General features: G+C 38.7%; 1 protein-coding gene across 1 annotated transcript; it reads right to left on the bottom strand.

Annotated features, from left to right (window-relative positions):
* Positions 1 to 2822: 2822 nt before the first annotated feature.
* Positions 2823 to 10745, bottom strand: DUOXA2 (dual oxidase maturation factor 2). The gene is made up of 6 exons (XM_066589363.1): positions 10599 to 10745; positions 8391 to 8448; positions 7409 to 7543; positions 5946 to 6159; positions 4421 to 4635; positions 2823 to 2989 (listed from the first exon to the last, which is right to left on the bottom strand). The coding sequence occupies exons 1-6, from the start codon at positions 10743 to 10745 to the stop codon at positions 2823 to 2825; spliced, it is 936 nt and encodes a 311-aa protein (XP_066445460.1).
* Between the last annotated feature and the right edge of the window lie 1652 nt (positions 10746 to 12397).

The following is a 12397-nucleotide window of genomic DNA, read 5'->3' as shown; positions in this document are numbered from 1 at the left end:
GATTTTATCCCCTTGCCAATCAAGAGGAGCAGCACTACTACTATTAGATAATGTCTGACAAAATAGTACGAGTAAAATAATAACTAAAATATTATGTTGAATCATGAGTTATTCGTGCCATAAAAGATCAACTAAAGCTTGAAGTGCACTCTACATTGAGAATTGTCACAGTCTCTCCACACAGAGCCAATGGTATCAGGCATTATTGAGTGAGCAGAGATAACTGTACTGCCAGCTGGAGTTTTGAGGCCACAGAAGGGGCACTATCACCAAGTAGGGCCACAAAGAAGGAAATGTTAACAAGTGGGGCTACAGATGGCACACTGTTATCAAGTGGGGCCACAGAGGGTGCAATATAATATGGGACCACAGAGATGACAATTTTACTTAGAGGGGCCATTAAAATTATGGAGGGGCACTGCGAGAAGGAAGAAGTGGCAAGATGAGGAGAGCGTGCAGAGACAAGTCATGGCTGGAAGAAGTCTTCATGGTGGTTTGAAGAAGAAAAGGGAAAATAGACGTCCCCTGTGATTAGTGGAGGTAACTACACTGCAATCAGTATCACTATGGCTGCATTATTTACAGGTATACTACTGTTAAGCTGTTGTATCTAAGCAGGCCAAGGTAAAAAACTTGTATTATAGAATATATTAGTTCTATGTATATCATTTGCCCTGGAAGTGGAGGACAAAACATGAAGCATATGAACGGGAGTTAGCAAGACCCCTGAAGATATTTAATTCTCTAAATATGGAAGTTGGGCTCTAAGAATCATTTCCTCTGGCACCAGGTAACCCAGTTTGACACTGTTGTTATTCTTCTTAGAATGTTGGGCAACTTCAATATAAAAGTAAAAATGGCTGCATAGCCATGACTGCAGGGTTTAATACGATGTCCCACAAATTTTTAAAGAGTTGATAGAATAGGTACAAAGCTGTCAAAGGTTTAAGAAATTATAGAGCTAGATTATAATGTACAAGAATTTGATAAGAGATTTTATGGATAATATTGTCTTTGTAACTGCAACAGGTTGTATGTCAAATCTAATAAACTTTACAGGAGAGACTAAAAACATTGCCCCCGTCATCTTGATTCGTCCTATAGAAAGAGAGGGAATTTTACGGTTTCTCATTGGTCTGTTGACATACGACATACTGCAGTTGGTGTAGTTCGCTAGATTGGCCACCAGGGTACAACAAACCAAAATTATTATTTTTTATACACCACCTATTTCAGTTACTACAACTGAATCCTGGGGACATTCACATGTTACTCGTCTGATGTTGTGTTCCTGATCCTGTGCAGTAAATGTTCTGTTGGGGACCTTTATGTTGGAAAAACAGGATAAAAACTGAAAGAAAGGATGAGGTATCATCGTCACACAATTAAACAAAGAAAGCACTTGGCCGAGCACTTTTCTAGTCACGGATATGACATAAAAGATATGAACGTTACTATACTAAAAGGCAATTTCAAATCACAAAGCCATAGAAAAATGTGGCAATAGAAATTTATAATAACTTTTGACACTTTCAACAGAGGGTTAAATTGTTCAAGAGGGTTCATGCGTGACTGGGAAGTATGATACATCTATAGGACATATAACACTGCTGGCCTGTTGACCCCCTAACAGCAATTCAGGGACCATAAAACCTCCACATCTTTATCAGTGACTATTTAAAGATATTTGTATTTCTGTTTTAGTATTATTTTAAGTGCATTAATCACATTCATGTCTGTGCCTTGTCATAAGTATGTTTGTATAAATATGCATGCCTCTTTGGATATATTTCATTTAGGCCTAAAGCACAACCCATGCATAGGTTCGAAAGCTCACATTAATATCATGTATTTTTGTTTGCCATTAAAAGGTATCATATCTACAAGATTACTTGGTTTCTCTTGCTGGGAACAATCACATTTAGTTACCACAATGATATGTAGTAGACTTTTTAGCTGACTTTTCCAATTATTTTCTCTTAGATTTAGCTTGTCTTGTGTCACAGTATTAAAGGAAATGTGTCATCAGAAAATGACTCGCCATCCCAACTCAATGACTTCAGCCCATGTCACAGAACATGCCTAGAACAGTCTCCAATAGACGTCAATGGGTCAGCTCCTGTCCATTGTGTGAATGGCCCATGAAACTGCTGTAAAGTTGATCTCTAAAAGCTTCTGTAAAGCATATCTATGCAGAAAAGGCAAAATGGTCTCCTCTATAGTCACGTACAAACAGGGGAATAAAAAATCTATAATCAGAAAAAAAACAAATCAAACAAATGGAAAATGTTTCACTAATTAGTAAAAGATAATGTAGGTGATAGGTTACTTTTAAGACGTATTGGATCGTATAACATGCAACTACAGAAATATACGCTAAAATGTTTTTTTTTATTTTTTATTTCAAAATGAACATGTAATTATTATTATTATTTTTTTACAAAATATAGACAGACTCATATCTCATAAACATGAACAGCAAAAATATATAGATAATTTTCACCATGTCTTAGTTTTAAATATTTTACATTGCAATGATAATAAATATCTATGGCAAACATTTCACAGCCATAAAGTGCATAATGTTCTTATGTTTGAGACGTTTTTATATTTTACTTCCAGAGATTAAAAAGTGACCTTGTGGACTTGATGATTGATGGTCATTGCTCCATTCATTTCTTCATCTTGTACACTTGGCTAATCTCTTGCCAATACAAAACACAGTACACCAAACTTTAAAATGTCTGGGATTTTCGTACGTTGATTTTGAAAGTTAAGACCATATTGTCAGTTCATGGAATTTCTAGAAATGTACTTTGTAATCATACATGCTCAAAAGCCAAATTATTATGACAGTGTTCAGTATCACAGGGTCTCGATGGTGACTCCTCTTCATTTTCCTCAATAGCATTAAAAAATAACTTCAGTTTTCCAGGAACACACCAATTTAAAACAATTAATGTTATTCCAATCAAGAAGCACAGAAGACCTGAAATGCAAAATGGAAGGCATAAGTAATATCTATTCATCTTATGTCCCTATGGATGAGTCCAACTGTCTTCATATGTGTTAATATAAAACTATAAATAATGAAAAACCAAGAGTTAACACAATGCCAGTGTTTTTGTCATTGATTTTTAAAATGAACATTTTAACATTATTGCCACTCTTATTACCCTTGAAAATGTATGTATATATATATAGTTTAGTGTCTTGCAAAAGCCCTCCCTTCACCCTTCAGCCCTTCCTTAAAGGGGTTGTCTGGTTACTGGACATCATTGCCCCTATAGCGCTAACTTAAAAAAAAAATCTGTATTTACCCCTCCTCTGCAACGGAGATCCAGTGCTGTAGCCTAATTGTCATTCCAGTGTTTGTTGTGGAAGATGATGTCACTGAAAGCTACCTTACCTCTGCAGCCAATCAGAGGCTGCAGCATCACTGCCTGTTCGGCTGGCATTAGCATTCACATCCTGGGCGCTATGATGCCAGGAGTCCGGAATGGTAATGCTGAATCCTTAATTGGCTTCAGCGGTCAGGTGACTTCTGGTGACAGACTTTTCCAAAACAAACACCAAGAGTACAGCGGGGCTACAGCATTGGATCCCAGAGACAAAAAATGGGTAAGTACTAGAGATGAGCGAGCGTACTCGGCCACGCCCCTTTTTCGCCCGAGCGCCGCGATTTTCGAGTACTTCCGTACTCGGGCGAAAAAATTTGGGGGGCGCCGTGGGTGAGTGGGGGGTTGCAGCGGGGAGTGGGGGGGAGAGGGGGGAGAGGGAGAGAGAGGGCTCCCCCCTGTTCCCCGCTGCTACCCCCCGCGCCGCAACGCCTCCCCCTGCCCCCCCCGGCGCCCCCCCGAATCTTTTCACCCGAGTACTGAAGTACTCGAAAATCGCGGTGCTCGGTCGAGTAATTACTCGAAACGAGTACGTTCGCTCATCTCTAGTAAGTGCGCTCTTTTTATTATTTTAACACCGTTATAGCTATTGGGGCAATGATGTCCGGTAACTGGCCTACCCCCTTAACTCTATGGCTCTTGTTTATCCCAAAATCTTACTCCTACCCTTACCCCTCCAAAACCTCACTAGCTTATCTGCACCTAACTATACTACTAACTACTAAGGCTTCCTGTCCACGGCAGTGATTTTGCTGGCAGTAAAATGAATGAGTTTTGCCAGTGATGCCTCTTTACAAAGACATACATACAGAATTCTGGATGGATGGATAGATGGATAGATAGATAGATAGATAGATAGATAGATAGATAGATAGATAGATAGATAGATAGATAGATAGATAGATAGATAGATAGATAGATAGATAGATAGATAGATAGATAGATAGATAGATAGATAGATAGATAGATAGATAGGATATGAAGAAGTAAACACATTCATATAGGATGTGCCTGCAACCCACCTGTAGCTAGGCTCAGCCAGAAAGAAACACCAAATGCAGTTTTTAGGGAATCTGAACCAAATTGTATATTACAAAATGATACATTCCTCACTGTGGAGAAAGAAATCAATGAAAAGAGGATAAAAGCTCCAGTCACAAGGATCATGTAAGCTCCATATATAAACACCGACATGGAGAAAAGAATATTGCAGATAATCCAGGAGCAGAACGCCACCCTGCAATATAAAATTAACAATCGTTAGCATTAGCTTAGTAACTAGAGATGAGCGAACCTACTCGGCCACGCCCCTTTTTCGCCCGAGCGCCACGATTTTCGTATTCGGGCGAAAAGATTCGGGGGGCGCAGTGGGTGAGTGGGGGGTTGCAGCGGGGAGTGGGGGGGAGAGGGAGAGAGAGAGGGTTCCCCCCTGTTCCCCGCTGCTACCCCCCGCTCCGCTACGCCTCCCCCCGCCCCCCCGAATCTTTTCACCCGAGTAGTGCTCGATCGCAGTGCTCGATCAAGTAATTACTCGAAACAAGTATATTCGCTCATCTCTATTAGTAACATATTAATATTGCAGATAAAAAGCAATCTATAATATGTATTTCCTTTGTAAACTTAATTTTATGCAGATTTTAAAAATAGTTCAACCATGAAAATCTTCATAAATCTTTATAAATGAACCTTGTGTGCCTAAGGTGCTTTATAGCTTTGTTGCTCCAAAACATCATATACACTTTTGTTTTACCTTATAGACCTTGTGTGTTTTCAGTGTTTATTTACACTTTTACATTGTACAAAGACACAATATAGCATTGCTACATTTCTATGGGATCATACTGCTCCTCTGTATGTGAGTGATTACATCTCAAATTCTGTATGAACCCCACAGAAGAAAAAATGTGCATGCTGCACTGGACACCCCATGATAGAGGTATTATTCCTTAGAAATACTGTAGATACTCTGTGAACCTTAGTACAGATTTTACGTCCTTATATACTGCACTCCATAAGGTCTATTCTCTTATTAGCCAAAAAAACCCCAAAAATATTGCAACATTTTGCTATATTTGAGGGGAGAAGTTACTGATGTCTCTCACCGCCTCCCTCCAGCAAGCTGTCAATCACTGTGAGGAGGGCAGCAAGAGGCGCAGGGAGTAACCCATTCATGACTACAATAGACTCATAACTATGAGTACAATTTAGTAGTGCCATTTAGGTTTATAGAAAGCAGACTTGTTCCTTACACACTGTGCTATAGTCAGCCGTCAGATTCACTTCAACATTGTTAATTACTAAGAAAAATAAAATAAAAATGGGGATTTAGCCTAATATTATGTTGCCTCCTGTTCCGTCTAGTGTTACCAGCTCTACCGTATTAGACACTGAATGTGATCTGGTTCAGTGTACTCACCTGTGAACTGTGTATTTATATCCAAAAGATGCCTCAACCTGTAAGGTTTTCAAGCTGCTCAGTTTTAATGTTTGAATTCATTAAAATGAGTGTTCAACATAATCGAATATTGCATTGTAGATGTTACTTACCACATGCAAGCTGATGCATAGTGACTGGATATCCTGTACTGGCTAAATATACCACAAGGGTTAAATTGGGTGAATTTCTCTGCCACATATAGAATGGGATTAGGGAGCCCTCTTCTCAAACCAGCATTGTAATATTCATTAAAATTTGATTCGAAATTCCAGAGAAATTGCTCATTGTAATCAATAGTCTCATTAATTTGATGAATGGGATTGCCTATTGGATATATTATCAAATACAGTGTTTTAGAGTATATACAGATGCATTTCAAGTTCTATTTGAGAAATAATCATGTCATTTCCATTAAAACAGCAGTATAACCTTTAATGTTTACTTAATTGGTGAAGCATCGCCCAATATGCCTCCTCTCTATACTGCCAAACTCATCTGGAAATTGCTTATATTATGTGCACACACACACACACACACACACACACATATATATATATATATATATATATATATATATATATATGTATATTCTTCATGATCCAACTTAAAATATTAGGGGGTTCAAGTTTTTGTTTACAGCAACCAATCACAGCACAGCTTTCATTTTACTAGAACAGCTTAAAAAATGATGATTGTGCAGCAGTTTTTACATATTTTCAACAAATGAGGCCTATTCTATAATCTATGGTAAAATGAGTGTGATAAATATTTATATGTGTGGTGTTTCCAGAATGGTTTAAAAAAAAAAAAGGAAATCCATCGGATAAGTCCAGCCAAAAGAAAAGAAAGTAAAATTATTGTGAGCAAGTGAGAAAAGTGAACAATATGACCAATGACTTAAAAATGAGCAGGAAAGAGCCAGGGCATCAAGGGCTACAGAGACCCCAGAACAGCAGCAGACACAAATTGAAAAAGACAGGAAAAAGGTAGAACAACAAAGGTGTCAGAAACCATGGGACAGTATGGGGCCTGACTTAAAGTATTGCAGGAAAGAGCCACTACACCAAGGGCTGCAGAGACCGGATACAGCATGAGGCCCAAATTTAAAATGAAAGACAAAGAGCCAGGACATTAAGGGATACCCTGGCAATACTGGCTAAGTAAGCTAGTTAATTTTTAATTATGGTCTTTAAAGCTTTGGTATTGCTATTTCTATTTGACTGTATGGGCGTACAGACAGACATGAGATAGATAGATAGATAGATAGATAGATAGATAGATAGATAGATAGATAGATAGATAGATAGATAGATAGATAGATAGATAGATAGATATACACTATTGAAATCAGTTAATATGAGATTATACTAGGAGAACCACATTATAACCACATTTTTTTGCAGAGACAGTGCCTCCCTAATTCATGAGCTGTGCCTGGTTTTGCATTGACATTAATGAGCCTGAGCTGTATTACTAGATAGACAAGCCTGGCTCAGTCACTGCAAAAAAACGGACTCATTTTCTAATGACAGACACCCATTTTGCACAACGAAAAGAACAATAATAGTCTCACCTTTTAATGTTATATTAAGTCCATTAAGGCCAACGTGTATTCCAATGTCAGCATTCACCATGGCATTGCTGAATGATTTATATGTAGTTACAACATTAACTGATCCAACCTCCCAATCGGCAGTAAAGTTTACAACTAGGAAAAATAAGTTGACATATATTTTATATTTTAAAACCCAAAATATTTTCTACTCAACATACTAGTTGGTAGGAATTATGAAAGTTTTATGTCAATTAGAATATGTGATACAACATGTAATTTCTAATTTACATCAGTTATACTCCTTACAATAAATAGAACTCCAAGGCGTCACGTTTCTTGGATGACCTTATAAAAGTTGTCCAGGATTAAAAAACAAATTGCTGCTTTCCCTCAGAAAACATGCCACACCTGTCCATTGGTTGAGTCTGGTATTGCAGTTCAGCATCATTGAAGTACGTGTAATTGGAGCAATAGCATATGCAATGCATGGACAGATGTTGTGCTGTTTTTGCATTCAGCTGTCATGTTTTCTATTCCTAAAGAACACCCTTTAAGGTAAAATTCCACCTTCTTTTATCTATAGATATGTCTGAAAATAAAGACCGATGTCTAGTCAGATGAGACGTCCCACAAGATCAATGGATCTGTGGTGCTGATGGGAAAGCCATGGGAATTCCAGCTCCTGAGCCCTCCACCATGTTGTTTCTGGATAGTTTTCTATGACATGTCAAAAGGTTCTTGATGGTGAAAATGCCCTGTAATATTGCCATGTGATTTCCTAGTATTTGTCACAATTTTGGTCAACTCTAAAACATGAAGTGTTACATGTAATTGATGAATGGAGAAAGAAAAGGATTACATTTTCCCATACATGTCACAAACTGATGAACCAACAGTAAACCTTTCTGGCCATTATGCTATAAAATAACACTGGCTTTGATCAAGATGGAGGCCTTTGTGATCAGTGTGGAATTCAAGAGAAAACAAGTTAAGCACTTACCCACTGTAACAATTCCAATAAATAGGCTTATTATAACTCTACACGTCCATGATAATCTCTGTAATAAAAAATAAATAAAAGAAATTCATGACCTGTTTATAGTCTATAAAAAACCTATTGACGTCTGTATGAAATATTATCGGAATGTTTGTCTTCTTATCTGATTTCTAAGCAGACAACAATGTAGTAACAGAGTCCACATAAGTAGAGATTTAATCTATTCCGGAAAACAAGCTCCTGTAGCTGAATCGAAACAGAATTCTGAAAAGATCCCAAACACATCTAACTTGTCGTACAAATTAAACTTAACACCCCTTTTAAGATTAAAAGAGAATTTTTAACCTATAGATGAAAAGGGATTAAAATTATTATTCGGCTTTTAAAATTAGGTGCGCTATCCTCAGGATAGGCCATCAATATCTGATGATTGGGAGTCCACAGCCCGCTGATCAACTGATTGAAGGGCCGTGGTCCTCATATGAGTGGTATGGTTTCTTCAATGTTTACATTGGTTGAGAAAGCTGCTCTTACTCAGAACACCACACTTTTCATAGCAGCCAATCTGAGTACTGCAGTCCTACTTCAATGAGACAATGGCAACGGACTCTCATTGATCAGATATTAAGGGGTTATCCTAAGGATAGACCAGCAATTTCTAAAAGCCGAATAACCCCATTTCCTCTAAAGAGCTGTCTTTAAGGGTGCATTCAGACTAGCGTGTGTTGGTGCGTACATAGGTGCACAAACCACATACGTGCACAAACATGCGTAAATACTGGTCTGTGCAGCATTGCTTTTAATGGGGCCGCAGCTGCTGCCAGCGGCCCCATTGAAAGCAATGGTCTGCCGGCAACCCCTGCAGTGATTTTCAGAGAAAGGCTTTAAATATAAGCCCTTCCCTGAAAATCACTCCTATCTGGTGTACAAAATAAAATAAATAAATATACTCACTTCTCCGCTGCAGCTAGGGCTCAGGCCCCTCTAGCTGCTTGGGTCCCGTCACTGTAATGAAGTTCTTTCAGCAGGCAGGGATTTAAAATCCCCACCTGCTGAAAGGGCTGCGTCTGATTGGCTGAGTGCTGCTTGTGATTGGTTACAGCGCTCAGCCAATCACAGGCAGTGCTTGGCCATTCATTGAATTCAAACACTGTGTGTGACAGTGTTATGCTTGAAAAGGGCTACCAGGACGGAATGTTGCAAATTTTACTGGCTGAAATGAAATAAAAGATCTCTTTTATGTTACCCCTTTGATGCTGCCACTACAATTTTTGATGTCCTGGACATGCTATTGGGATGGTGGTTCAGGTTCCTATTAAGTGGGTTTTGCATGTGACCTCCCCTGACTGAACGCAGCTTGGATAGCTTGCTGCTGGAAAATCCTGTTTTATTTCTTTTTACTGTGACAGTGCTGTCACAGTGTTTAGTGACAAGGGGACTCCCCCTGGGGATTATTGACATGCACCACGGACCTATTGTGCACACATGACTGTGAAACATGCGAACGCACCATAGGGAACCAATGGTTCTAATAGACGCGTGGTTATGTGCGCAAATATGTATGCACATAAACACGCTCGTCTGAATGCACCCTAAGGATGTTTTCTGGGTAAATACTATTGATGACTGTCATAGATCCCAAGCGGTGATGTCAGTGACCAGGATCAGGCATCGTTATCGGGGTTAGAGGAGGACGTCTAATAGGCAGCTTCGCTCCCATTGAGATCCTATTACACTTTTGGCTCCACTTTGGGAACTATGACAGAACCATGACAGAACTATGTTTATCATCAGAATCCCATCGATATGAAATCTAGAAATCCCCAACATGGCACAGAAATACTACCATTAAAGGAAGGTTTATAATAGTGTGGTACCTGATGTATGGTGTGCTGACAATTGCAGTGAACATGTTTTAATGCTGATGCTATTTACACATTTGTGAGTAGGATCATTAAAGAATCCTTTATTGACTTTAATGTTTCTATACTATTGTGGGCTTTCTTCACATAGTGTATCAGCACCATGTGGGGGATTCATATGAATTTATGCTTTACTGTCTAATTTTGAAACTCCCATCATGAAAGGGCTGATAAATTGGCATAGATAGATAGATAGATAGATAGATAGATAGATAGATAGATAGATAGATAGATAGATAGATAGATAGATAGATAGATAGATAGAAAGAATAGATAGAATATAACTTACTGCTTTGCCTCTTATTCCTGGGATGATGAGGATGAAAGCTAAGGCAAACACCAAGAACACAATGATGACAATAATAATATCCACACTAAAAATCCATTTCCTCCGGTCATGTGGGTAAAAAGGAAATATGCCATTGTGGAAGGTCATGTCTTTCCAACTGGTAATTTTTTTACCTAAACAGAAATTGTAATTGCGATATATTTTATAACTGTGACACATACTCTTCATATGATTCATATATTGCTATAAACGCAGTATCAGAAAATTAAAGGTTTTAAGATTGTAACAGCATCCTGTGAGTGTCATGCATGACGTCAAAGACTTTACTGCTGCTGTCATCAGATAATGAAGTTTGTGGCCTCTTTACGCATAACACTTTTTATGATGTAAATTTGTCTATCAGCTCAAAACAATAAACTGTAAAATTTACATACTGTAGCTTACTGATTTCCCCCTCATCCCTTAGGTTGGCCTTGCTTTTATGTATGTACTGACTTAACGTCCATAGTGACGACATGTAAGGTGACTGCCGTGGCCTACCGCCAGCTACTTCAAACTGAACGGCAACGCAAATAATGTAGCAACAGGCAGTCTACAAAGGAAATGTAGTGTTTGAGCCAGTGTTGAAATGTTTTAAAAACTTTAAAAAAACATTTCAAGAGTACCTCTTCTGAGATGATCTGATGTGTTTTAGTAAATATTTGCACGGAAATTCCGCAGGCAATTTGTATCTCGGGATAAAGCAGCAAAGTGCACGAGATTTGCAAAAATCTTGTCCACACGCTGCGAAGAAGCCATTGTGGCCAAGCCGCACTGAAACTGACATGCCGCGCGGGATTCAAAGCTGTGGCATGCCAATTTTATCGCCGTCTCCTCTGTGGCCTCTCTACTCTCTATGGCGAATGGCACGAGTTTTGAAGCTGCATTTCTGCTGCGTCATTCCGCAAGATTTCCAGGGGATTTGAGCATCTTGTGTACCCAGCTTTACCATTTTCGTTGTCAACACAGTATGTTCCTAGTTAGTCTGACATTTTCAGCCAAGAGTGTATATATCAAAAGATCAAACCATGCAGCCCATGGAGAGAGGCACCCAGTCCTGAATGGTTCCATCCCCTTTGCTATTAAGTGGCAAGACTTTATACATGGCTCAGAATTCCATTGTTAGCAAACAAAGGGGTGTGGAATTGTCCCAAAACCCATAGAGAGATGGTGGAGAGGCAGACAAAGTCTAGGCTCTTCTGTCCTGCCACAAAATATAACACTATAAAGGCACACCCACTTTGATGCCTGCTATAGGGGACCCTTTCTTCTGTGTACACCATTACTCTCAGTACTGATTGGACAGTGTCAGACTATGTATGGACACTCTCTAGTGAAGCAGAATGGTAACACCCAGCTGTTAACTTAGTTATACATTTCCAGAGACCTTTAGCAAATAGTGACCATAATATAATTATCTTCCAGTTGCAATTTAATAGCAAGCCTTATCAGGGATCGACAAAAAAACTCAACTTTAGTAAAGCAAAATTTGATCAGCTCAGAATTACTATCGGCAACATTAATTGGGACAATGTCCTCAAAAATAACAGCACAGAGAGATAAAAAGCAGAGGGTGGTTAAAAAATGGGCAACAAATGGGAGAAGTTTAGAAAGATCCTAATTACCCCATGTGAGCAGTTCATACCCTTTAAAAATAAAAGGAACTACAAGTAGAAGGACACCAATGTGGCTCCACAAGACTATAAAGGGGGCTATAAGCAAAAAAAGAGAAAATGTTTAAATTATTAAAACAAGAAGGC

This window comes from Eleutherodactylus coqui, chromosome 2 (genome assembly GCF_035609145.1).
Source record: "Eleutherodactylus coqui strain aEleCoq1 chromosome 2, aEleCoq1.hap1, whole genome shotgun sequence".
NCBI lineage: Eukaryota > Metazoa > Chordata > Amphibia > Anura > Eleutherodactylidae > Eleutherodactylus > Eleutherodactylus coqui.
Note: the sequence above shows the minus strand (reverse complement) of the source record. Positions and strands in the feature narration are given on the sequence as shown.